The sequence below is a fragment of the Acinonyx jubatus genome, chromosome E4 (assembly GCF_027475565.1).
Source record: "Acinonyx jubatus isolate Ajub_Pintada_27869175 chromosome E4, VMU_Ajub_asm_v1.0, whole genome shotgun sequence".
NCBI classification, from domain to species: domain Eukaryota; kingdom Metazoa; phylum Chordata; class Mammalia; order Carnivora; family Felidae; genus Acinonyx; species Acinonyx jubatus.
Genome location: NC_069395.1, coordinates 56,270,664 through 56,298,356, shown reverse-complemented (window position 1 = coordinate 56,298,356; position 27,693 = coordinate 56,270,664). Strand labels below are relative to the sequence as shown.

The window sequence follows — 27,693 nt, the reverse complement described above, 5'->3', positions numbered from 1 at the left end:
TGGTGATGTGTATGTATGCCCTTAGAATGAAGGGCATGGTGATCTGACCAGGCACTTCATGTAAATAGACACTAATGAAGCCTGGGAAGAAACTCAAACTTGAAATAAGAAGTGTCAGTTTTCTCTGAAAACAAATTTATGTAACGTGAAAGGTGGTAGAAAGGTCAAATAGAATGAAGGTGGGGACAGAAAACTTTCCCACGAAATAACCTCCTAGATCTCATCAAATGCTCGGGACACTATTTCTTGTCTCACTTAGTGACTATAGTTAGTAGATTGCTGGTATATTACTTGGATAAGCAAACAAATATACTTTCAGAAAAAATAATAGTGAAGCAGAAATCAAACATTCAAGACAAGTTTTTGATTATTCTCTTTATTTCACTTAGGACACTCAGTGGATATTAACTGGGTTACTTAAAAGTCATTTCAATTAGGTGTCTCTTTAGTCCTTCTTCAATTATTTCGAGTGTTCTAGTCTCAAATACATTCCTTTCTTCTACAAATTTCTGAAAGAGATGAATACCTCCACCTACACCAAAATAATGTGCTTTGCTGGCCAAAAGCACCCGTCCGTTTTTATCTAATAATCTGAGGAATGTCTGGTGCAAAGAACCATAGTAATCTGGGTTGTAAATGGTTTCTGAGGTAAGAATGAGATCATATTTTTCAAAGAATTCTTCACTACTTAGTACAAGCTTACAAAACTCAGACCACTCCCCTGAAAAGAACCGGCATTTACATAATTCTTGTGCTACTTTGGATTTCCTGCATCTTTTCACATCTGGTTCGCTGACATCATTTCCTTCTTCTTCCAAAGTAGAGTTAGCCACTACATTAGGTAAGGTTACTTCATCAATCACCATACTGTTGTAATCTTGAAAATGAATTTCTTTGGCCCCTCCCTTGAATGCATTTATACCCAGCAACCCTGCTCCACAGCCAAGATCCAACACTTTTTTCCCAGCAAATTTCACTTGGGCCTTTTTGCAATAAGCCAGCAGGTCAAAGGTACATTCCCAGATTTTTAAGCCTCCTTCATAAACACCTGTAATCAGATCAGAGTGAGAAGAACAACTTTGCGAAACTATGTTTTCTCCAGGGCAGTTCCTTCTCAACAAGACGGTTTTCACTACCGATACGTTAACATGGGGGAGACCTGGTAACCTTTCTATGACTTTATTTTCTAACACTTTCTTGAAATCTTCGGGCATAGCATGCTCTTTGGCAACTCTCATGCAGGGATGTTTTTCACATGGCTCTAAGTTACTTGAACTGTTAGCTGCGCTGAGTGAGTTCTCTGTGTCTTGAGAGGGAGCTGCATTTCCCACTGGCTTATGTTCCAACACATGATCCTGAGGCAAGTCAAACTGTTCGGTAGAACATTTTTTGTCCCTATCTTTTTTACTTTCTGAGACTGAAGACTCTTTGGAGGAATCCAGGGCCAAAACTCCATGTCCAACGGGTGTTAATTCATTTTCCAGATTGTTTTCTATAGTGAAATTAAATTGAAAAGTCATTCTGTCACTAAATGTACACAATCCTTAAATTCAAAGGAAGATTCTTCAGCTTCTGGATAGAACTGATGACACATACATAAACCTGCCTCAATTATTCAATTAGTTTTGCTGCGGGTTAAGTTTTCTTTAGCTGCTTATACACAGTTACAAATATTTAGAGATGTTTCCAAATGACTTCTTAGAGGTCTCTGCTCTTCTTTTGAATTAGGTCTGCAGAAAAAAAGAAAATTAAAAAGTAAAATGAGGAGTGCCTGGCTGGCTCAGTCCATAGAGCACGTGACTCTTGACATCGGGGTCTTGGGTTCAAGCCACACATAGAGCTTGCTCACTTTAAAATGAACAAACAAAAAGACTAAGAAAAGGTAAAATGCCATATTTCACTAAAATTTAACATTAAACAGCCCCCCTCTCCACCATACAGCTGCTTTTGCTGTAAAAGCTGTGAACGGTGAGGGAGATAAAATGATTTGGAAACACAGGGGTGCCTGGATGGCTCAGTGGTTAAGCATCCAACTTCAGCTCAGGTCATGATTTCACCATGCCTGACATCGAGCCCGGTGTGAGGCTCTGTGCTGACAGCTGGGAGCCTGAAGCCTACTTCGGATTCTGTGTCTCCCTCTCTCTCTGCCCCTCCGCAGCTCGCATGCTGTCTCTCTCATAAATGAATGAATGAATGAATGAATGAATAAATAAATATTTAAAAAGGTTTGAAAACACAGACACACACCCTTCAGGGTCCAAAAAATGGCGAAGAGAATACACTGTAAAAACTAAAGGACAACAGATCAACAACTGGGGGGGGGAGGGGGGGGTCCAAAATTCTCGGGCAGGAAATGACACGCCTGATTGAGTCTTCCACTTAATCATGACCTTGCCCAAACATGTTTACCTCCTAAACCGCCAGAATCTCTTCACTTCAGTCTGTAACTGTTTCAAGTAACAGGTCTCCAAGATTTGATTTTGGCAAATGAGCATCCCTTAGAAGAACGCGCACAGGGAGGCTCTGGTGTGTGTCAATTCCCCCAAATGACCCCCGCCTACAAACATTTAGCAAGGACCAGCAGCCCTGGGTGTACGGGAGTAGGAGAATTTTGGAGTACTTAGTAAAGATTCGTTTGGTGGTAGAGAAACACAAAGTAAGGGCACTGACCGGAGAGGCCCCTCGAAAGTGGAAGCAATGTACTGAGCCCCCTCACGGTATCTACCGCGCTGGGTACTTTATACACCCTCCGCTTCAATTTGGACAACTCTGGCAGGCGGGGTCTCTGTCCCCCTTAACACAAGATGTACAAAGTCGGGCTGCCCCGCGAAGCGGGTAAAAAGGTGCCTGTTTCGACCCCACCGCGCCCTGGGGCTTGGATTCATTTCAGGGCCCACAGCCACCCCGGCCGCAGGTGCGCTGTCTTCACGCCCCGGGGGACAGACGCGAGCAAATCTGGGGGCTTCCGCCCTCACCTCCCCAAAGCGCCTCAGTGCAACGTTTCCGGCATCGCAGCCCTGAGAACGCTCGCCGCCCAGGAAGGGCCCAGCTCGCGGCGCAGACCCTCGGGACCGAGAGCGGACACCTGTGAGTCGAGTCCTCCGCGGGCCAGACAAGCCCGGCTCTGTTCCCGGCCGGGCGCGGCCCGAGCTCACCGCGGAACGGTAGCAACCCGCCTCCTCTCTATGGTCCTGGTGCCGGCGGAGAGCTCGCAAGGCCCGCCGGGACGGCGGCGGTTTCCGGTCTTGGCGTTGGCGGGACGGGTTTGAAGGCGTGTTCCTGGGTGAAAGATGTCGCAGGAACGCGCGGTCGCGGCGAGCGCCGTCCGGCTGGAAGAGTTAAGTAGCTGGTCGCAGGAGCTATGCCGCCGGGAACTGCCGTCTGTCCTGCCCCGGCTCCTTATATCCTTTGTCACCTCCACCTGGAATGGGGTGTGGGGCAGCCCTTCCAGCCTTTCTCCGGCCTCGTCACGTTCGCCGCCGGGCCGTGTTGTGTTCCTGCGGCCTGAACCCTCTCCTTTCCTCGTCGATTGGAGAGATGAGTGAAGGAGGGGGAGCCCAGGCGACCGGGGCTGCCCAGGCCGAAGGCACGCCTCCCTCCGGCACTGGAAGGGCTCGCAGTGGACCCGATGATTTTGGCAGTGGATGTGGCGGGTTTTTTTCCGGGCGTTTGTGCCTTTGGGTTTTTCTGTGCTCGTCACGTGTAATTAAATGTAAATACCTTTCCTTGGGGTAACGGGGGGCGGGGGGAGGGCAAGTGCTCAGACCTGAGCTGTAAGGTGAGCGCTGACTCCCTAAGAGGTAGATACTCTGACCTCCTGTCTCTCGAATGGATGGGGCATCGGAATACCTTTCCCAGTATTAGGAGAATTAAAAGATGTAGTTCTGCCATGGTGCAGAGTTCCAGTCACTAAAAATGTTACTCTTCTTCTCAGAACTCTGTTCCGTTATTGCTGGTTAGGAGTTGCTTCCTTTTGTAATTGGCTTTCATCTCCCGGGTTCGAATTAGTTAATGCGTCCCTTGCGCAGGTGCATACTGTTTTGTAGTCGGCCTGCGGTTGTAAATGGCGCCTGGAATCCTATCCCTCCGTGTTGGAAGGTAATTTTTTTTTTTTAACATCTTTGAGCTCACCTTCAACATAAAGCCACACTGAAAAGAAAAAAAGGGGCTTCACTTTAGAGAGTCTCAAATAATTTTTTTACAACTAAAGCCAAATGTAACGTATTACCGTTACGCAGAAGTCATTCACATAGGCAGTGGCAAAATCCCACTTAGGTGCCAGAGATCTTTCTTAGTCATTGTGCATTGCCATCCTCAAGGATGTTGACTTGGGAAATATAGCCATCCTCCCACCCCAGAACATCTGGGCACATAACACATACCCCGCCAGGGTGTTATGCTTTGGGGGAACAAAGATAAGGAACACGGCTCCTCTTTTCCCCCTCAGGTTTATGGATGACATCAGTAATTGAAAGTCAACATTCCCACTTGGTTTTGCATCTCAAACTTAATGTTCAAAAGAACCTAAACCTGTTTGTTCTTCCCCCAGTTTTCAACACTTCTTTTTTTTTTATTAAATTTTTTTTTAATGTTTGTTTATTTTTGAGACAGAGAGAGACATAGCATGAATGGGGAGGGTCAGAGAGAGAGGGAGACACAGAATCTGAAGCAGGCTCCGGGCTCCGAGCTGTCAGCACAGAGCCTGATGCAGGGCTTGAACTCATGGACCGTGAGATCATGACCTGAGCCGAAGTCGGATGCTTAACCGACTGAGCCACCCAGGCGCCCCAGTTTTTAACACTTTTCAACAAATGAAAGTTAAGTTTTTAATCTATAGTCCCATCATCCAAACCTAATTATTTTCATGTTTTGCGTTTTACATTTATTTTCCAGTCTTTACTTGCATGTCCAGGTAAGCATAACTTATGTTTAATTTTGGAAGAGGCCAGAACCTTTTGGACCTTTACTGAAATTTTTCCATAAAACAAATCCAACACTACTGAACTAAAATGAGTTAGGGGGTGCCTGGGTGGCTCAGTCAGTGGAGCATCCGACTCTTGGTTCCAGCTGGGGTCATGATCTTGTGGTTTGTGCATTTGAACCCCACCTCTGGCTCTGCGCTCACAGTGCCTGCTTGGATTCTCTGTCTCCCTCTCTTTCTGTCCCTCCCCTGCTCGCTCTATATCACTCAAAACAAATGTTGAAGCAAGAAAGATTTAAGATGAGTTATGCCTCATTTTGATTGCTGCGGTAAAATCCATATATACAAAGTAAGGTGTCAGAAGAATCCATTCTTGTATTAGTGTGATGGGATTATACCTTATTCATTTTTCTTGCTGACATATTCTTTAATTATTATTACGCAGTAAAACATTTCCAACAATTCTTGATGGTATATAAGTGTACAGTTCATAATGCGATTATTGTTCACTTTTGTAATGAACATAGAGTAATTTTTGGTCACTTATTTGTAAGCATCTGCTGTGTGCAGAAGAATCTCAGACTGATCAGGTTGGTAAGATAGGTCCACAAGTAATATGAAAAGAAGGTAGAACGTGTTGAGTGGCTTTAGACAGGTGCAAATAAAGTACTGGAGAGGTGCTCAGGAGAAGAAATTTCTTTCCTGTGTTAGAAACCAGGAGCCTATGGATTAGTATAGTATTGTTCCTCATCTGTCAAAGGTATGTCGACTACACGTAGTTGGAGAAGACAGTTTTATCCCTGAGCAATTTTGAAAATATTTCCTTGGGTATATTCATTATATTGTAGTTTATTTACCTAATAACATTACATTTTTAAAAGCAAAATTAGGGGCACCTGGGTGGCTCAGTCGGTTGAGCGCCCGACTTCGGCTCAGGTCATGATCTCGCGGTCCATGAGTTCGAGCCCCGCGTCGGGCTCTGTGCCGACTGCTCAGAGCCTGGAGCCTGTTTCAGATTCTGTGTCTCCTTCTCTCTCTGACCCTCCCCTGTTCATGCTCTGTCTCTCTCTGTCTCAAAAATAAAATAAAAACATTAAAAAAAAATTTTAAAAAAGGCAAAATTAAGCCAGTCTAATTTCAGTTTGAGTCTAATTTCAGTTTCTTACTGATCATTGCTTAAACTTCAAGAAGGCTACTTTTTAGATTGATTCTTAGTAGTGAATATTCTATTACTGTGATACTCGTATCTTCCTTAATTTTTTTACTCTATGTATCAGCATTCTGACAATTGGATCGAGCATATTCGTAAGTAAAATTATCTTAATTGTTTGATTTACATTGCTGTCATTAAGGTCTGAGTCGTATGTATCTCAATAACAGTTTCATATTCCCTTCAAATGTCTTCTTCTTGTAGTGCTCCAGCCTCTGTAAATTTCAGTTACTTAAAATGACCAATTCCTTTAAATTATTTAAATTCTATTTTGGGTGGATACCAAATCTATTGATAATGCACATGTAAGAAGCACGTTGTAAATTTTAAATGTTAGTTGTGACACTGTTCAGACTTATATAAAACATAATTTGCGGTCTGCTTTCAGGGTGACTTTCTCATCTTCATCTCTGTTCTTAATCTTAGTTGGCTTATTTACTTACTTAGCTGGGAGAAGGGATGAATTAAAGTCTGGACTCCACAGTTTACTCATTATTTTGAGTTAGCTTATTTACATTTCACTTGGTTGTGGAATATTTATAATTTTCAATCTATGTAGCCTGTTGGGTTTAATTTTTTAAAGTGATAATTACTTTTTATCCTGAGTATAAGAGTTATTCATTGTAGAAAATTTGAAACATGCATAAAAACAGAAAAGATAATGGAACACCCATTAATTTGAAGTGGTCAATAAGATTTTGGTATAGAACGTTCTCATCTCGGTTCTGTATATTCTTCCCAGGCTATCTATTATTCATGTTTATATGTATTAAGATTGGGACTATACTATTTTGGAAACTTTTCACTTAACCTTAAAGTATTGTGAATTTTTTTTTTATGGTTTCAAATGATCTCTAATAATAATTTTATTTATTTATTTTTAATAATTTAAAGATACCAAATCCTATTCAATAGATGTATGCACATCCATTAAGTGGTCCTCAGTGGCTGGACATACAGGGTTTTTTTTTTTGTTTTTTTGAGTTTTTGTTTTTGTGTTATTATTTCAGCTACTTAATAGTTTCTCTACATAGAATGTGGCATTTTGAAACTGTACAGAGTTCTGGATTAGTAGTACTTACAGATTCTTGGATTTGGGGAAGGAGCAGTGATCTTTGTTGGCTGATACAACTTAATTTTCTTACAAAATATGTTGCTATTTCACTTTATAGAAATTCTAAAAATTATCGTGGAAATGTTTTTACCTCATATGAACCACCTGACATTGGAACAGACTTTCTTCTCACAAGTGTTGCCAAAGGTATAGTACTATTATTATTTTAATCAATGTACATGTTATAAAGGCTGTTTATATCTAGCCTCAATTTTAGATAATTTATTCTTAACTGTGGCTCCATTTTTCCAAATGTATCACACATATTTGAAATACAAATAAGGTAGTAAGAAATAGATCTCATGTGAGAACATGGTGTTAGGGTGATCATTAGGTGATTAAAAACTTCTATTTTCAAATAGTATAGATCTTTCATTAATTGAATTTATATTATTTGTAGCTACTTTAAACACTCTTGTATTTTAAAGCTATTCAGTGAGGCCTTCCCTGAGTATCCCTGGAAATGGCATACTCAATTTATGAAAACAACGAGCAGAATATATCTGAGGAGGCATTAGAGGGAGAAACTGTGGTGCTGACGTTGGTTCCAGTTAATGAGGAACCTAAGGAAGAACATCAAATGGAGCCAAGTGTTTCTTCAACCTCAGAAGTTGGCATGGAGGTGCCTGGGACAAACGATAAAGTTTGTCATCCTCAAATGAGTGAACAATTCAAGCCTTATCCAAAACATAGCTGTTGTAATACATCGATCCTTCCCTTGCCAACCAGTTTGCCTCCGGTTAATAAAGTATGTTGGGACACATTGCGGAGCTGGTGCCAGCAATTTAACTTGAGGACTGATGGCCGGAAAATGGATGTTGATCTGAGGCTCCAAAAACACGCTTACTCTGAAATAAACGAGAATATTCCTAAAATATCACGAGGCCAGATTGCAGTTGTGTTCGACAGAATGCAAGATAGCCTACATTGCCTGCATGTGCCTTGGTTTGTTTATTCATTCACATATTAAAAGTCATCTTGGGTGCTTCCAACTTTGGGCAATTATGAATGAAGCTGCTTTATTGTGTGCAGGTCAAAAAAAAAAAAAATAAAGCTATTCTGTGAAAATTTGGGGATGAATGATGAAGTTAGCTAAGTATCTTCTCTGTAGAGTTTATTAATAATTGTTAAATTTTATTGCCTAGAAAAATGGAGCCAAATTTTATTCAGGAAGGCTTAGAATAACCAAGAGAAAACACTAAGTTCACCATCTACATTATTACCTTTTAGATATAGATATAGATATAGTAATAGATATAGATATAGTGTACTTTTTCTTTGAAAAGCACAGGCAATTTTCTTTTTTTTTTAACTTAGGAAATTAAAGGTATTTTGGTTCCAAAATTAAACATTTTTTGAATGGTACCTTATCTCTTATTAGAATGGTTTTCTAAATTTACCTTTGAAGCAGATAATCATCAAAATTCCTGTTACTCATATTCACTTGATTGTTCTCTATCTAAAAGTTTCTTAGAATTTGTTCTTGGCCACCAGAAAAAGATCCAGCTGTTATATAGATTAAAATAAGGATGTTGAGTGTTAACTTGCCTTTGGGAAATAACATCCTCTTTAATGACATTGTGTTGTTATTCTTGCAATGTTTAGACCATTTAAATTGTGAGTATTAAGATCTTAGGATAGCTAACTTCTCACAGACCAAAAAACTTAGTTCTGAGGTCACGTACTGTAGCCCTAACCCAGGAATGGTATTTTGAGTTGCTCAAAAAGAGGAACTGCTTAGAATACAAGCGAACAAGTAGTTCACCAATTCATCATCACTAGCAGAAAATACCCTTGTAAATACCCATATGAGTGTTGATTGGTTAAGACCATCAACTTTTACCGTGTAGAGGAGCACTTACCTTTAATGGATGTTATTAAATAGATTCAAACCACAGAAATGGAAAGCAAATAAATTTCTGTCTGAGGCTTTTTTAGAGAGGTTATATCATATGAATACTTTATATATATAAAAACATATATTTTTACTTTAATAAGTGCAGTTGTTAAGCTAGATAATATCCCGTGGCTGTTAGTAATGAAAAATTGCCAGTCATTTTTTTCACTTTAAAAAATATGTCTTTCCTTTTCTTGTGTTTACTCCTATTTATAATGTGCTTTGTTTTCACAGACTGTGAAATCATTTGATGACATGATGTACGAGTTAACCAGTCAAGCCAGAGGACTGTCAAGCCATAATTTAGAAATCCAGACCACTCTAAGGAATATTTTACAAGTATGTCAAATATATTAGAAAGGGTATAGAGGAGGAGCTTAACCAGTGTAAGAATTTTTGTACTGATATTAATTAAGTGATATATCCTTTGTGTAGTGGTCCAGTGCTGGAATTAAACTTATAGAATTAAAGATACGAATGCAAAAAAAGAAATTTTGAATTTTTTAATACAGTTTCATGCTGAGTAAACATCAAACGTGTATAAGACAGCAAATAATCAAGATAGCATGTCCTACCTGTAATTTCCAAGTGTATATGGAGAACACCTACCATATGCTTTGATGTGTGGGTTAGTATTCCAACTTTTGTTTTTTAACCAAATGGCTAGCTAGTTGTCCCGATAACGTAGTTCTGATAGATTGAAGTTCAATGACAGAAGGAACAGAGTGTCCATTGTGTTCACTGCTGTATCCCTAGTACCCAGCGTATCGTCTGATACCTTTATGTTTGTGCACAAAAACTTAACTGAATGAAACCTCTTCCCTTATTTCCAGACAATGGTGCAGCTCTTAGCAGCTCTTACAGGATGTGTTCAGCATATCTGTGCCACACAGGAGTCCATCATTCTAGAAAATATTCATAGTCTTCCTTCCTCAGTCCTACATGTAATCAAAAGTACATTTGTACATTGTAAGGTGAGTAATGAGTGTAAGTGTACTTTAAATGGCCTAGAATCCGCAGGCAAAAGGGCTGAAGAAAATAGTGTTTGTACGTAAGATTTTACATATCAGCCTATATTATTGGAATAAACTTTTCCATAGAACAAAGAACCATGAACAGGCATACTTTGTTTTATTGCACGTTGCAAATAGTGCACATTTTTGCAAATTGGAGGCTTGTGACAACCCTATGTTTAGCCAGTCTGTTGGTGCGATTTTTCCAACATTTCCTTGTTTCGTGTCTCTGTGTCACATTCTGGTAATTTTTCCAATATTTCAAACATTTTCATTATTATATTTGTTATGGTGATCTGTGATTAGTGATTATAACTTGCTGAAAGCTCTGATGATGGTTAGCATTTTTTAGCAATAAATAATTTTTGATTAAGGTACATACATTGTTTTTTTGGACATAATGCTATTTCACACTTAATGGACTACAGTGTAGTGTAAACATAATTTTTATATCCACTGGGAAACCAAAAACTTTATTTAACTCATTTTATTGCAGTAGTTTAGAACTGAACCTGCAATATTTCTGAAGTATGCCCGTATGTAAATATTTGCTTCAAAATAAGTGGTTACAAGGAAGTGATTAAAAATGGGCTTTTGCGGTTTTATGTTTGTTGTTTTATTCTATTTCCTTGCTATAAAGAAAGAAGAGAGATGGATTTGTGTTGAATCACAGGAATCCTGAAATTGTTCTGTCATGGCATTGGTGGATGAGATGAATTCCTTAATGATTGGGTGCCTCTGAAAGGACACCAGCCCTTTTTCAGTCCATCTCTACATTCCTGAGGCAGCTTTAAAGAACCAAAGCTGGCCTACAATTTGTGGGTCTTAGGCAGTTTTGATACTGGTATGGTTCGGTGAATAAAAATCGCTAGTTTAACTAACACTTCTCTTTGGTGACAGGGCTAAAAGTCTGCACCTGACCGAATGTTGTGTATCTCCCTTTTAGTTTTTTTTTTTATATTTGCAAGGTCTCAGAAGTCAGAAATCCTATTTTAGGGGCACCTGGGTGGTTCAGTTGGTTAAGCGTCCGACTTCAGCTCAGGTCATGATCTCGCGATCCATGAGTTGGAGCCCTGCGTTGGACTCTGCGCTGACAGCTCAGAGCCTGGAGCCTGCTTTGGATTCTGTGTCTCCCTCTCTCTCTGCCCCTCCCTCGCTCGCACTCTCTCAAAAATGAATAAATGTTTAAAAAAAAACCTATTTTATATGTGCCTGCATCTCTTGAAGTACACTGTTCATAATGAATGGTCATTTGTTTAATGAATAAATACGTGGTTCAGTAAAAAGCACTAAAGTTATGAGCTCTGATAGAATGAGTTAAAGTAAATTTGGCTCTTGAGCTTTTCATGATTTGCTGTTTCTTTTATTTTTATTTGTGATCAGGATAGCGAATCTGTCTATTCTGGGCATTTACACCTAGTTTCAGACCTTCTCCAGGCTCTTTTCAAGGAGGCCTATTCTCTTCAAAAGCAGCTAATGGAACTACTGGATATGGTTTGCATGGACCCTTTATTAGATGACAATGATGATATTTTGAATATGGTGATAGGTAAGTGAAGAAAACTTCCTACTTAGTATATGACATATATTGACTAAACTGCATATCCATTCAGTTACCGAACCGAATGGTACCGAAACGTTGTTTCGAATGATTCATGGTATCTTATTATGTATAAAAAAAAGTAAACACTACCTGATAAGTTTTTAGTCTTCTAACTTTTAGAACTTATAAAATTGCTATGTGATGCCTTAACATAGATTTGTGTATTGTCAGTGTTCGCCATACATGATTTTTCCAAGAAAGTTGTGCAACTGTATACCTTGTAAAATAATTTAGATTTTGAGGCAGTAGTTCTTAGAGTGTTTAAAGCATTAGCTCAGTAGGAAATGAAGTTTGCATTTCTTCCCAGAACACATCTAGTTACATATATATGTACATGTTTCTAAATGTGTATGTATGCACGTTCATTTATTATACGTAAAACAATAACCTGTTTTACATGTTTCATTTTTAAAGAATTGCTGATTGCTACCTCATAATTCTACCACCCAGAGTTTGAAAAACAGTAATATGAGGGCAAAAATTGCATACATAGCTTCAGCATAAAGAGATAAGTTGGTTTTGTGCAGTATGTTAGGAGTACCTCTTGGTCTGTAACAGACCACCACAAAATCTAGTGGATTAAAACAGCTACTGCTGTATTTATTCACGGTTCTGTGAGTCAGCAGTTTAGGCTGGGTTCAGCTTGGACAGCTTTCTCTGCTCCACATGGTGCACCTGTCTCACTTGTGTTTTTGTGGTCAGTGACCTCACACGTATCTGGCTTTTGGCAGAGGCAGAAGCACTGAGCCAGCCCTGTGTGGCACATCGTCCAGGAGACCAGCCCAGGCTCGGTCATCAAGAGAGAATAAGCCCCAGTGTGCAAGCACTTTTTAAGTCTTTGCTGTCCTTATAGTTATTGTCCTGTTGAACAAAGCAAGTCATGTGGCTAAGCCCCAGATCAGTGTAGAAGGAAACTGCCCAAGAGTGTGGACACAGAAGGGGAAGTCACTGGCCATTTTTACAAATAAAATGGAAGAGTAGAAGCTTTCCTTAAACACTGTGCAGATTTACTTTCATTCTTCCCTGTTGGGAGTTCTTTCCTTTGCAGCTTATTTTGTCATTTTGGATTAGAATATCTATAGAATATTTCAGTCATAACAGGGCACAACTTTTATTCCACCGAACATTTTAGTTTTATTTAGATCATTTAGTTTTATTTAGGTAGGTGTAAATGTCAGAAATTAATTTTCTGTATTTATAAAAACAAATCAAAAGTGTGATACTTTTTAATAATTTTTCTGAATCAGTTTTTTTCTAATTGCATTACCTAATTTAACAGATGTCAAAATTCTTCAGTAGATATGTTTAAATATAGGGCAAACTCACCCCATATGACATTTGAATGTCCTAAGAGTTCTGTTATCTTTTTTTTTTTGTAGTTATTCATTCATTGTTGGATATCTGCTCTGTTATTTCCAGCATGGACCATGCATTTCATGCTAATACTTGGAAATTTATAATTAAGTAAGTTGTTTTTCTTTGCTTTTACTTTTTGTAATGTATTTTCTATATTCCAATTCTTAATTATTTGTAAGTTTTTGTAGGTTGCATTTTAAAACATTTTTGTATGGGTGTGTATAAATAATGTTTACTGACGCTGCTGTCTGGTAATTCACATATTGTACATGTAGCTCCCAGACCGAATTGGACTTCTCCACTGTGCTACTTCTAAAATTAAAAAAATATTTAGACTTTGTTACTAGTACTTCTGAAATAATGGGCCATGGGGCTTAACCACTTGACTACTGCTACTGTAATTTAACCCATCAAGTGTTTTGTTTCCAGGCTTAGATAAATAGTCATAATTAGAGCTAAATATAATCCCTTTGTTATATGCCTTTGAGTTGTTGAAGTTTAATTTCACTTATAAAGTAATTTTAGCTAGAGTGTTACGAAGGGTTACCAGGGAGAGTACCCATCAGATTCTCGGGGGTGGGAAGAGGTAGACTTGAGATGTAAAATGGCTAAGAATCTCTACTTTATACACACACATAAAACATTAAAGGCCAGTGTAGTATTTTTAGGTCTTAGATACTTCTCTTGCACCACCAGGAGGTTACTAATTTGCCAACAAGTAAAGGTGCAGTGGTTGAAAGTGTCAACTCAGAGCCCATACTGCATGTGTTTGAGTCCATTCTGAAATCACTTCCTCTTCCTGAGCACTCGGACAAGATGGTTAACTTCTCTGAGCCTTAGTTTGCTTATATGAAAATGGGAGTAATAACAATAGCACCTTCTTGGTGGGTTTATAGTGAGAGTTAATTTGAGTGTATCAATATGAAATGCTTACAGCTCTGCATGGCACGTAGCAAGTGCCTAATGAAATACCACATTATCATCATTATCAAATATTTTCTACTCCTGGACCCTTCCAGTTAATTTGCTAGCCAGTGTTCAGTCTGATCTTTTGAAAATGTAAATTAGATCATGTCACTCTACTGCTTAAAATCCATCCCAGTTTACTAAGAGATACAACTTCATCCTCTCCAGCCTCTGCCTTCTTCACCAGCTCATCTCTGCTGCTCTCTCCCTGCTCTTACTTCCTCAAACATACCAAACTCTCCAATCCTGGGGCCTCCTCATGCTCTTTCCCTCTGCCTGGGATGTTCCTCTCCCATAGTCCACAGCTAGCTGACTCCTGCTTATCTTTTCAGTTCGCAGCTTCAGCGTTACATCCTCAAGATACCCTGAGAATAAGTTATTTCAGGTCTCTCTATTGTAGCACCCTGGACTTTTCTATCTCAGCATTTATCACAACTGTAATTATTCTTAAAATTATGTGATGTTCTCTCTTATGCTAGACCAGAAGTTCCATGCAGGCAGGGCAGAGATTGTGTTTTCATTCACTTCTCCATCCCCAGGGCCTAGCAGAATATCTGGAGCATTAAATTCAATTAACATTTTATAAGGAGCAATAAAAAAATAGCCACTTACTAAGCTAACATGACACCTTCAGAAGTAGCATCAGCATATCTTAATTATGCCATGTCTAATATATATATGATCCATTGTGATTTTTACATGTTACTTCAAGTCCTAGTTCTTTTTTTTTTTTTTTTTTTTTTTTAATTTTTTCACGTTTATTATCGAAAGACAGAGAGCATGAGCGTGGGAGGGGCAGAGAGAGGGGGAGACCCACAATCCGAAGCAGGCTCCAGGCTCCGAGCTGTCAGCACAGAGTCCAACGCGGGGCTCGAACTCACAAACCGTGAGATCATGACCTGAGCTGAAGTCGGATGCTCAACCAACTGAGCCACCCAGGTGCCCCTCAAGTCCTGTTTCTATGGTCCTATGTTACTTGATGTATTACTTGTGATTGTTTCTCTTTATTCATTTAGGCAGAGCCTTAAGCACCAGTCGGTTATAAAGAGTCAGCTGAAACACAAAGATATAATTACCCGCTTGTGTGAAGACATTCTTTTCTCCTTCCATTCATGCTTACAGTTAGCTGAGCAGATGACGCAGTCAGATGCACAGGTAAAATAGTCTAAACAGCACGTTGAACAATCGTTCTTTTTTCCTTTGGCAGTTAACTAAATCTCATTTGAATCTATGGATCGGTTTACCTTAAAGGATTTTCACTTATTTTGTTTTTGTTTTTTTCAATCTAGGATTATTTACAGCCCGTGATTACTTTTCACCCCAAACATTGCATTAGACTCTGCCAGCTCTTATTCCCTCTAGAGACTAGTTGTTCCCTTTATACACAATGACTGGTTGGTTGAGGCACTCCCCTCAGAATCCTTTGATTCTTTTCTACCCTCGGACAAAAATCTAACTCCTTAGTCCTGTGTTCACTTAAGGTCGTCTTGATACAGCCACAGTCAGCCTTTTTTTCACCAATCTATCGCAATCTGTAATGATGTGATATATAACTTTCCTGGGCATATGTATGTATCGGTGTTTTCAGATTGATGCGCGCTTACGTTTATTTTGATTTCAGAAAGTTACAGCGTTGAGTGGACATCCCATTCATGAAACATACTGTACTCTAAAAATTTGTAATAAGCTTATTGGGAATTATAGTTCATTTTCCTAAATCGATTTATACATAGTGCCTTTTGTTCTCAGACTAGCCCTTTAAATTTTATTTAACTCATAATGACCCTAAATTATAGGACTGATAGTGGTCAGGACCTAAGAGTTGTATGTAATAACTTCAGTGGGAAAATGAGTTAAATATTTCTTCCTTAAAGTAACCGTAACCTCCTTTCCTGCTGTAGACTTGCTAACTGATACAGGCAATTCCTTTGTACCTGTGCTCCTTCCTGCCTTGCCTTCAGGCAGGTGGGCATGTAAGGATTCATCCCTTTCCTAAGCACTGGTTGCAATTCCTGGGGCAGAGATGATCTGGAAAGACAGACCCTAGGGGAGGATGGGAGTTTGAAACTGAGGTTGGTAAGAACGAACTGAGGAGTGGCTTTAGGAAGGGGCTAACCTTTTCCTTCTTGCTTCTCTTTCTCTTATCTGTTCTCCCCTTACATCTGTTTTCCCCTGTTGTTTTCCATCCCCACTTCTGTCCTCCTACTGCCCTTGCCAATTCCCCTCACCTTCCTGTGAGGAGGAGACATTTGGTTGGGTATCTTGTGTCAGTGGCAGGAAAGCTGTTTTCTTCTCCACCTTTATCCTCAACCCCGACCTTCTCTTTTCCCAGTTTCCTTCTTGCTTAACTTGACCCCAGAGACTCTCCAGCTAGTGCTGGGAAAGTAAGATTAGACAGAGATTGCGGGACAGGAGAGAGACAGGGAGAGCCCAAGCAACAGTATAGTGGAAGAGAAAAGAAGTCCTGAGGCCTGACTAGGGTGGCTCTTTGTACACAAAGAATTTAAGTTCAGCTTGTTAGAAACGGCTTGTATATAGAAATCAAAGAATTTAAATTATATGGAGTGCTTGGGTGGCTCAGTTGATTGGGCGTCTGACTTCGGTTCAGGTCATGATCTTAAGGTCCGTGAGTTCAAGCCCTGCGTTGGGCTCTGTGCTGACAGCTCAGAGCCTGGAGCCTGTTTCAGATTCTGTGTCTCCCTGTCTCTCTGCCCCTGCCCTGCTCACGCTCTGTCTCTGTCTCTCTCAAAAATAAACAAACATGAAAAAAAAATTTTTTTTAAAGAATTTAAATTATAAACTTTCCTAACTGCCCAAGGAAATTTTCATGTATTCCCTTGTGAAAATTTGGGACTGATAAAGTGACTAACACTATTGACTGCCCACTGCCTGAAAGGGAGCTTTGAGATGGTCTGTGTAGGTTGTCTGTTTTGAACTCATAATTCTGGTCAGCAGCGCCCTCTGCTGTTCACTATTGATATTGAGGAATTGACCGATTTATATTAAAGTCCTGAAGCAGTTTTCTCACTTCGTTTTCAAAAACATCAAAATAAAACCACCAAATTTAATAGCTAATATACTACTTTTGGAAGCATACAGATGTATCAGTCCCTGTATCAGGTTCCCTGCGCTGCCATAACAAACCACAAACTGGGTGCCTTGAAACAGCAGGAATTTATTCTCCCATAGTTCTCGAGGAGAGAAGTCTGAAATATAGCAGGAGGACCATGTTCTCTCGAAGGCTCTAGGGTAGAGTCTGCTCCATCTCTTAGTTTCTGGTGTCACTGACATTCCTTGGCTCGCAGCTGTAGAACCCCATGCTCCGGCTCCCATCGTCATGTGGTGTTCTCCGCCGCCCCCCCCCCCCCGTGTCTTCACCTCATCTTCCTGTAAGGACACCAGTCATTCAGAATTGAGGGTACACCCTACTCCAGTGCAACCTCATCTTAACGGATTATATCTGTGATGACCCTGTTTCTAAATAAAGTCACATTCTTAGGTCCTGGAGATTAAGCTTCAACATATCTTTTTAGGGGACACAGTTCAACCTATAACAGCTCCTAAGATTGATATTTATTTTCTGGTAAGTCTTGAACAGGTTCAAAAAGAGAATGTCATATTAGATTTTTTAACATACAGTTTTTTAACCACAAATGATTTAGTTTTTCTGTAAAGATAAGGAAATTTATTTGTAAAGCTCTTAAATATAAATTTAATTTCCACTGTAAATGCTACTTTTGTCTGTATAATGCTTGTAAAATTTGTATTTAGAGAATATACTTTTTTACATATAAATATATGGCTTACTCTAAATATGTAAATATAAAATACCTTATTTTTAAATGAAGTATCGTTGACTTACTGTTTAGTTTCAGATGTACAACAGTGACTTGACATTTGTGTATACATTATGAAGTGCTCAGCACAATACATAGAGTCACCATTTGTTGCCATGCAGCGTTATTACAGTGGCATTGATTATATTTCCTATGCTGCACCTTTCATCCCTATAACTTTTCATTCCATAACTGGAAGCCTGTGCCTCCCACTGACCTTCACCCTGTTCCATCATCCTCCTACTCCCCCTCCCCACCCCCACCTCTGGCAACCACCAGTTTGTTCTTTACACTTATGAGCCTGTTTCAGTTTTATTTTGTTTGTTTTGTTTTTTAGATTCCACATATAAGTGACATCATATGGTATTTGTCTTTCTGTGACTTCACTTAGCATAATATTCTCTAGTCCATCCATGTTGTCCCAAAGGGCAAAATTTTGTTCTTTTTTGTGGCTGAGTAATATTCTGTGGTATATATATTTATATACTACATCTTCTTTATCCATTCATCTGTAGTTGGAAACTTAGGTTCCTTCTATATCTGGGCTATTATAAATAATACTGCTATAAACATCAGGGCGCATGTATCTTTTTGAATTAACATTTTTGTTTTCATCAAAAACCCAGACATGGGATAATTGATTGTATGGCTTCTATTTTTAATTTTTTGAAGAACCACCGTACTATTTTCCATAGTGTCTGTACTGATTTACATTCTGACCAACACACACTGTTGGTCAGTTTGTGTTTCCACCAACAGTGCATGAGGATTCCCTTTTCTCTGTATCTTCACCAGCCCTTGTTATTTCTTTTTTTTTTTTTTATACTAGCATTTCTGACAGGTGTGAGATGATATCTCATTGTGGTTTTGATTTACATTTTCCTGATGATGTGTGATGCTGAGCATCTTTTCATGTGCCTGTTGATCATCTGTACGTCTTCTTTGGAAAAGTTATCTATTCATGTCCTCTACCCATTCTTCATCAGTTTGTTTGGTTTTTTTTGGTGTTGAGTTGTAGGAGTTCTTTATGTGTTTTAGATATTAACCCCTTATTGGTTATATCATTTGCAACTATCTTCTCCCATTCAGTAGGTTGCCTTTCGTTTTGTTGGTAATAGACGTGTACTTTTATATCTATATGCCTATGCTTAACTTTATTGCATGCTGCATTTAGATTTTATTAGTATTTTTGTTTTATTTAAAGAAAGGATGCTCAGTATTTTGAAACACTGAAAATGATCTTCCTTGCTTATATCTTCACCCCTTTTCGTTGACACTGGGATGCAAACTTTTTGTTTTGAACTATTCAGTAAATCGAGATGGGATGATCAGTTGTACACTCACTTTTAAAAATGTCAGAATAAAAGCTCTATATTTAACTAGTATGCTTAGTAATGAAGGAAAACTAGACCCTTCAACCAAATCTGTACAATGGTCTCCTTGAATGAGAAAGAAAAATTGAAAGTAGGCAAACATAATAAGTAGTGTGTCACTGGCCATTCATTTCATAAGCATTTCCAGAGTGCTTATTCTGTGTAAGTTAGATTTTCTGCCTTCAACAATTTATAGTCTAGGGCAGCAGAAAAATAAACAGGTAATTATAGAATAATTATGTTTGGAGAGCTGGGTGTTGGCTTGTGGGAGTAAAGGTAGGAATCCAGTCATGAAGTCAGGGAAGATTTCTTGTGAATGACATCTAAGGTTAACATTTCTTTTTTCTTTTTTTAATGTTTATTTATTTTGAGAGAGAGAGTGTGTGTGCAACTTTGAGGGAGGAGCAGAGAGAAAGGGGGAGAGAGAATCCCAAGCAGGCTCCACACACTGTGTGGAGCATGTCACAGGGCTCCATCTCACACCCAGTCTTACGACCTTGAGAGTATGACCTGAGCCGAAATCAAGAGACACTTAAGCCCTTAAGCTTAAGATTTCTCATTGAGTGTAGGGGTACTGGGTGGCTCAGTCAGTTAAATGTCTGATTTCTGCTTAGGTCATGATCTCACAGTTTGTGAGTTCGAGCCCCGCATTGGATTCTGTGCTAATAGTGCAGAGCCTGCTTGGGATTCATTCTCTCTCTCTCTCTCTTTTTCTCTCTCTCCCTCCCTCCCCGTCTCTGTCTCCCTCTGCCCCTCCCCCACTTTCCCTCTCTATATCTCAAATTAAATAAAACTTAAAGATTTATTAAGTGTATTATAAGGTCAGTGTAGATTCATAGCACTCTGTTAAGAAAATTCATGTTTGTTATTATCAGAGGAAGGTGAATTTTCATCTAACCTATTTCTGCTGAAGACTGTTTATTGTTTCCAGATATTTTTAATAAAGGTCAAAATGAAGGGTCATATTTAATTAATGAATCATCCATTTCTGTTTTGATTGGTTTATTTAAGGTTTTGCTGTATTGGAAAGGAATCCAACGTAATCGATTAACATTAAAGTTAGTATATGCTATTTCATATGAAATTATTCTCAGAATTAAAGACAATAAGGAATCTGTTTGGCTTAAGTTTATGGTACTGATTAAAGCTTTTTGGATTATACTGTGTATTACACATTGGAGTGACAAAGCAACCCACGTTTATTGAGTTAAGTTGCCCAAAGTGTCAGGCACTGTGTAAACCTCATTTTAAACTATGGTATAAGCCACACATCGCAGCCTCATAGAGAGGTTTAATAACCTTCTCAGGGTATGTAGCAGTTGTGATAGGGCCAGGATTTCAATCCAGGCAGCATGACTCCGTAGTCTCTACCTCCCCTGCAAGCACATAGCTAACTTGGTATCGCCCACTGTTGTATCATTTTACAAATGTAATATATACTCACAAAATCCTCACATGTTACGGAAATATTTAACGTGGAAAGTGAAATCCTACTTTCATCTTCTAGAGAGAACCGTAGGTAAAGTTTTGATTTATTTTTGTGGGGTTAGGAAGCAAATATTAACATTTTATAACGCATTTTAAAATAATAGGATTATATACATATTGTTTTGCAACTTGATATTTTACTTAATTACCTCAGGGCTTTGTATGTCTGTGAAGATAAATCTACCCAATTCTTTTTTTTTTTTTAATGAATTCATTTTTAGGAGAGAGCAAGTGGGAGTGGAGCAGAGAGTGAGGGAGAGAGAGGACCCCAAGCAGGCTCCGCACTGTTAGCATAGAGCCCTACACAGGACTCGAACTCCTGACCTGGGAGATCATCAGCTGAGCTGAAACCAAGAGTTGGCCATTTTACTTGACTGAGCCACCCAGGCGCCCCACCCCCAATTCTTTTATTAATAGCTTTATGCAATTATTTATGAAAATACCTTGAATTTATTTACCCATTCTCTAGTTGATGGATACTTGGTTCATTTCAGTTTTGACTATATAAAAATGTTGCATTGCATTTCTGTGCTAGCTAGCATGTATTTCTTGTTTTCTTTTTTTCTTTTTTTGAGAGAGAGAGAGCCTGAGTGGGGGAAAATGTCAGGGGAAGAGAGAGTTGTTGTTTTTTAATTCTTGTTTTGTTTTGTTTATCCGTTTTGAGAGAGAGAGAAAGAGCAGGAGCCAAGGGAGGGGCAAGAGAGAAACCCAGGCAGGTGCCGCGCTGTCAGTGCAAAGCCCAACACCGGGTTTGAACTCACACCGTGAGATCATGACCTGAGCCAAGAGTCAGGCTTAACTGACTGAGCCACCCAGGTGCCCTGAGAGAGAGAGAGAGAGAGAGAGAGAGAGAGAGAGAGAATATGAATCTTAAGCAGGCTCCATGCTCATTGTGGAGCCCGATACAGAACTCCATCCCATGACTCTGGGATCATGACCTCAACCAAAACCAAGAATTGGACACTCAACTGACTGAGCCACTTAGGCGCCCCTGTGCAAGCTAGTATTTCTGTAGGATCTAAGTGGAACTACTACTGTGTCAAGGGAATTCAATACTTTAGCTTTTAAAAATAATAATGCAAAGACTGTATTTTATGCTCCCATGAACGATAAAGTGGGTGTTACCCCACTTCTTCAGCAACTTTTCGATATTATCAGTCTTTTTTATGTTTGCTAATAGCCCGCCCCCTTTCCCTTTAAAAGATATCTAATTAGGTTGTAAATTGAATTCTTTCAATATTAGTTTATTGGCAACTTGTATTTTCTTTTCTTTGAACTGACATGAGAAGTCTTTTATCTGTTTTCTTTCATATATCATTCTTTTATTGGTTGGAGACTTTTTTGATCATCTGTTTGCTCTCCATATAGCAAAACATAATAAGGTAGTTAAATTTCTTTTACTTTCAGATCAACCAGGGATGACCACCCCTTTTGCTATTATAAAGTAAAATTTATTTTCAGTAGAGTTTAATTTTTTGAAATATCTCTATCATTTAATGTTTATGTTGCTCCTAACAATTCAGAGAGTTATGTTTACTTGGAAAATGCTTATGTTCTGTTTATTAAGAAATCTTCTTAGAAAATACTGTCTCATTTACAAGCTTAGCTAATTTCTTACTCTTTTCTTATTTATTATGCTTTTTTCCTTTTTTGGAACAGGATAATGCTGACTATAGATTATTTCAGAAAACACTGAAATTGTGTCGCTTCTTTGCCAACTCCCTTTTGCACTATACTAAGGTAAGGCTTATTTTGTTAAATGTGTAAATGTGAAATCTATAATAAATTATAAATTGTCCTGTTTTTATCATTCCTGCCAAAAGATCAATCTGTTGAAGTTATTTTGTGAAGAATATGTTTTATAGGTTTTTTAAAAATACTGTTATTAAATGTTGAGCACCTGTTATATCATTTAAGTTGCTACCATCATGTTACTATTTTTATTCAATTCTCTGGAAAAATCAGTTCTTTAAGTATAAATACAAATAAAATTACTTCTATAAGCACAAGTCAGTTATCAGAAGATAATTCAATTTGGCTTTAAATACTGTTCATAAATTACTTTTACTATATTTCTGAATTTTTTAATTATTAAAGTTGAAATGTTCAAAGTTGTAAAGCTGTATAATAATTTAAAGTAGACTTGCATATTTGGGAGTCCTTAAGATAGTAGTGATAGTTGAAGATACCTGGATGGAGTAGATAAGTTATCAAGGAAGATTATGTGGAGAGAAGAGCAGAGAATGCTTATAGCACCCGGTCCAGGAAACGTCACTAATACATATTGGTGATTTAAAAAAAAAACAACTGTTGGTTGTCTGTGTAGAATTTGTCTTTAACTTTGTCTTCCTCTCTTTGGAGGAGAAGATGAGGGTCTCCAGTGACTGTTTCTTGTAGTTGGGACTCCCGCGCAGGCACACAGACTACCAGCACATTGCCCTCCTGTTGGGTGTGCTGCCCGAGCTGGTCTGGGCATGTGCCACTTCCCGGTTGGCTGCTCGCACCCTGGGTTCCCTGCAGCTGGCAGGGCCCGTGGTGGGAGGGTCCTGGCACCAATGGCACTTGATGGGTGGTTACCCATCTGATAATTTGCTTGGTGTGTAGGAGGCAAAATTACACCTAATCATGCCGTTTTTAATCCTTTCTTTTCTCTCAGGAATTTTTAATTTTTAAAAAAGAAAAATCAGCTTTTTTCTGTACCCTATATTACACCAGGAACTATTTATTTTACTTCCTGAGAGGTAGCCTAACCATAATGGAGCTGCACAACTGTGCTTGAATCCTAGCCATGCTGGTTTTTAGCTGTGAGACTTGATTGAGTTACTTGATACTTTAGCTTTAGCTTTCTGTTCTGTGAATTGAATCTAAGATTTTTGAGAGGACTAAAATTAAATAAAGTGATACAAAGTCCCTTGCTACATGTGTACTGAGCGCTTAGTAGGGTCTCAGGAAGCGATCTCTGCTAATTGTGGTTGTAGTGACAGTTTTAACAGCAAATTAGGTGCTGATTAGCCTCATCCTCCTTGTTGTCCTCGTGCAAGAACCTCTTTTTTTCTTTAATGCGGCACATCCAGGATTTTATTTTGCATATCTTTGTGAGGGGATGTGTATTAGAAAACCACAGCGCATTCAAAGAATGACTAGAGTTGTTTTATTTTAGGAATTTCTTCCTTTACTCTCTGATTCTTGCTGCACATTGCACCAGCTTTATCTTCAGATACACAGGTAAGAAGAATGCCATGTGATCATTAAAATGTAACAGTGCCATTTGAACTGTGCAGAGATCAAGCATATGCCATTCAAAATAAAACATGAAAGTAATTTTTTTTTTACTGTTTCAGTAAACTTTTAACTGCTTGCTTAAAATAATTAGATGTGGAAGCTTTTAAAGAATAGATTCCATTGAGTTTTACTTACTCTTAACTAGTATCTCGTACCCGAGTGATGAATAATTGGTATGGTGATAAATACTAAAGGCAAAAAAAAAAAAAAAAAAAGCCTCTGTATACATGGATGTATTGTTCTTTATCGTTGTAAATTTTTATTTTAACTTCTGTGAGATTTAAGATGTGTAGTAGTTAACTCCATCTGAGGGAAAACATTGAAATCCAGAAAAGTATTATTTAGGTAGGGGCTGAGCGACATGTGAAATTGACAGACCCTCCAAAGAGCCCTCCGTTTGACATTAAGATACTCTGTCATCTCATTTGTCCAGCAGTGCTTTCTAGTCTTCTAGACCCCTTTTTCATACCTCTCCCTCCTCAAATTTCCCACGTCTCTGACACGTCCTCCCCATTCCCCGTTGCCAGTTAACGTCCTCACTGAGTATGTCACTGAGAAGGCATGGCTTCCTCCGCTCATTGACTGTCGCGCCTGTGTCTCGGTCCATGTGGTCGCTGACCCGTGAGTGAGTGTCCGCACCCGCCTAAGTCCGGCCTGTACGCGCTGGTCCCCTGAACTCGCCTGCTCAGGGGTCTCTCTCTAGCAGTTGTTCCCTTCCCTCTTGCATCACCAGTCTTCCCTCCTACTAGGCCTTTCTCATCTGGATACCAGCATGCGGTTACTTTCCCCATGGTCGACATCGTAAGAATACAGAATAACACCTCTCGAGTCCACAGCCTCCTCCAATGCCTTCCCATTTCTCTGCCTCTGTTTACAGCAAAAGTCCCAGGAGTTGTCTGTCTATACCGTTGTCTCTACCTTTTTTCTTGGGGCCATTCTAGTCAGGCTGTCGATGCCACCACTTCGCCAAAACAGCTCTTGTCAAGCTCGTCAGTGACGTCCACATTGCTACATCTGGTGGTCAGTTTTAAGCCTCCACGTATGTAACCTGTTCACAGCGCTTGACCCTCCCTTTTGCACTTCCTTCCGTTGGCTTGTAGGTACCTCTCCCTCTTGTTCTCTTCTGACCTCATGGCTGTGCCTTCTCAGCAGGTCCTCTTCTCGGCTTCAGCTGGGTGGCCTGAGCAGCCAGTCCCCAGGCAACTTCGTTCTTCAAACTCATCAGGCCGAAATACCTGGTCATCTCTGACACTTTTTCTTGTTTTCGTATCCACATCTCGCCCAATAACAAATTGTCAGTGTCCCCTCCAGTATAAATAGATATACCTAGTATATGGGTTCAGTATGTATGTATACAGGACCCAGCCAGTTCTCACCACCAGAACTGCTCACATCTGATGTCACCCATTATTGTTTCTTACCTGGGTTTCCATGGAGAGCATCCCACCCACTGTCTCCCTCCTCCCTTGCCTCCCTCTAGTCTGTCGTCCATACCATAGTCAAAGTGAGCGATAAGACATTAAGGAGATCATGGGACTTTGCTGTACAAACCTTCAAATGATTAATATTTGTTATATTATGGATTTACTTGCTTCCTTGTTTGCTAACTGCCCCCCTTTGTTAGCATGTGAACTTTGTAAAGGCAGTGATCTGGTACGTTCTGTTTACCACTGTGTTACCTGCTTCTGGAACAGTGCATGGAGCATATACACAGGCATTTAATAAACAGCTGTCACATAAATCAATTTAAAAATACACCATTTGATTGAGGGGTACTTGGGTGGCTCAGTCGGTTAAGCATCTGACTTCAGCTCAGGTCAGGCAGTTCATGAGTTCAAGCCCCGCATCAGGCTCTGTGCTGACAGCTCAGAGCCTGGAGCCTGCTTCAGATTCTGTGTCTCCCTCTCTCTCTGTCCCTCCCCTACTTACAATCTCTCTCTGTCTCTCTCTCTCTCTCTCTCTCTCAAAATAAGTAAACATTAAAAAAATTTTTGATTGAAAAACAAGTACTTGCTTTGATGCTTAGTAGCTATAGTTCAAGTCTGTGGAGTTTCATTACCTTTTATTTATCTTTCACCTTACTTATAATTTAATCTTCACAGCCACTCTGAATCAACACCACAAATGAAGAAACTGAGGTTCAAGGAGGTCAAATGAATGAACCAAACTCAAGCAACTAATAATTGACAGACTGTTGCTTTTTCCATCACACTTCAAAGGCCTCAAATGTGTATCTTAAGTGCATCCCTTCAAATGCTGTTATCTCCTGCTAGACAGGGTTTTCTCAAGTACCCTCAAGTTTGCCACAATTAAAATAACATGGCAGAAAGTACTGAATACACATCTTATTTCACATAAGTTTGGCTGAAGTTTCGTTTTAACTGTACCTCCTGAAACATCTTCCATGAAAAAGTCTTTGCATCTTCCTTCAGGACTAGTATACCATTTAATTCTCACAAAGCCCTTGTTTCTGAGCATTATTTCCTAGTAAATTCAGTATTCTGCATTATTTTATAACAACTTTTAATAGAAGTGTGTAAGCCAGTATTTATCAGAAATACCTTTCTATATGTAATGTTTTTACTGGTTATTTGATAATTCATATTTTCATGGTCTTTTTTTAAGGACACTGCTGTCAAATGGTATTAAAATGCATCAAAACAATACCAAAGATTTCTATAAGGTTATGAAACTTAATTTTGTGGAATTATAGTCATGTTATTTAGTTTGGAGGTCCTCATACAATTGTGATATCAATTTAGTACCTTGAATTTTGTTATAAAATACATGCTACTTATTTTTTCTATATTTTCACTGCTAGAAGATGAATTTACAATATTCATGTCTACCTAAAATTAGGAGAGACCTATTAATGGATGCATTTTTTCCCTGCCTTTCCAGCAAGTTTCCTCCAAGCCTATATGCTGCCAGGATTTCTAAAGCACAACAGGAGGAAATAGCAGGGACTTTCCTAGTTACACTGGATCCGCTCATCAGTCAGCTTCTCACATTTCAACCTTTCGTGCAGGTGGTTTTGGATAGTAAGTTAGGTAAGCTTCAAAACAGATTTACTTTTAAACCCTTCAGTAATTATTGCATGTTAGAGGTAGGGTTATTTCCCTTACATAATCAATCATCCCTTTTAAAAATTTTATTTAAAATTCCTTCTATTTTTTTTTTAATGAAAAATATGTTCCAAGAAAACAATTATGCCTCTACCTTCCTTTACACATCACGAGCAGATTTCTGTTGAAATTACGTAGAGTATGTTTTTACCAATTGGTTGTAACTTAACGAATGTGTTCTTATTACGTGTGAGAGCTGCCATGTGAACTACAGTTCCCACAGTGTCTTCTGCTGGTTGTCGTCATGGACAAGCTGCCCTCTCAGCCCGAGGATGTGCAGGCCCTGTGGTGCACAGAACGCCAGCTCCTGGAAGCGAAAACCAGGTAGCTGACGTGGTGGTGATGTTCAGTCATGCTAGAGAGGGTTTCAAATGTCCGCCATTGGGAATGAATTTGAAGTTAAGGTCTTCCAGTTAATTACTCCTGTGTAGACCTCATCTATATTGCTACTTATAGATATAGATTCAAAATATATAAACCTGTAACAGATGCTAAAAATATTTGCAGTG

At 39.1% G+C, this 27,693-nt stretch overlaps 2 protein-coding genes across 11 annotated transcripts in view; one reads left to right on the top strand and one right to left on the bottom strand.

Moving 5' to 3' along the window:
• Nucleotides 1-360: 360 nt before the first annotated feature.
• On the bottom strand, nt 361-3,237 carry METTL18 (methyltransferase like 18). Of its 3 annotated transcripts, none has more exons than XM_015062289.3 (2): nt 3,086-3,237; nt 361-1,730 (listed from the first exon to the last, which is right to left on the bottom strand). In XM_015062289.3, the coding sequence occupies exon 2, from the start codon at nt 1,518-1,520 to the stop codon at nt 414-416; it is 1,107 nt and encodes a 368-aa protein (XP_014917775.2). In that variant the 5' UTR covers nt 1,521-1,730; nt 3,086-3,237; the 3' UTR covers nt 361-413. The 3 variants fall into 3 exon arrangements, with proteins under 3 accessions (XP_014917775.2, XP_014917777.2, XP_014917776.2); XM_015062291.3 differs by having other exon boundaries at nt 2,671-3,128; XM_015062290.3 differs by having other exon boundaries at nt 2,976-3,114.
• The window catches only part of FIRRM (FIGNL1 interacting regulator of recombination and mitosis), a 45,012-nt gene continuing 20,422 nt past the window's right edge, over nt 3,104-27,693 (top strand). For 4 of the 8 annotated variants that reach the window (XM_053209383.1, XM_027046459.2, XM_053209385.1 and 1 more), the window contains exons 1-12: nt 3,259-3,401; nt 6,187-6,226; nt 7,304-7,392; nt 9,377-9,481; nt 9,976-10,116; nt 11,539-11,704; nt 13,138-13,222; nt 15,097-15,235; nt 22,437-22,517; nt 23,938-24,002; nt 26,961-27,109; nt 27,379-27,508. In XM_053209383.1, the coding sequence (XP_053065358.1) occupies nt 3,291-3,401; nt 6,187-6,226; nt 7,304-7,392; nt 9,377-9,481; nt 9,976-10,116; nt 11,539-11,704; nt 13,138-13,222; nt 15,097-15,235; nt 22,437-22,517; nt 23,938-24,002; nt 26,961-27,109; nt 27,379-27,508 (1,301 nt within the window). In that variant the 5' untranslated portion in view covers nt 3,259-3,290. Of the gene's footprint in view, nt 3,402-3,572; nt 3,713-4,028; nt 4,099-6,186; nt 6,227-7,303; nt 7,393-9,376; nt 9,482-9,975; nt 10,117-11,538; nt 11,705-13,137; nt 13,223-15,096; nt 15,236-22,436; nt 22,518-23,937; nt 24,003-26,960; nt 27,110-27,378; nt 27,509-27,693 lie in introns of those variants that run through there. The other 4 variants (XM_027046460.2, XM_053209382.1, XM_053209386.1 and 1 more) reach the window with 4 other exon arrangements.

Coding starts and splice junctions, on each gene's coding strand:
- METTL18 (XM_015062289.3), bottom strand. CDS start 1,520: ATGACTTTTCAATTTAATTTCACTATAGAAAACAATCTGGAAAATGAA.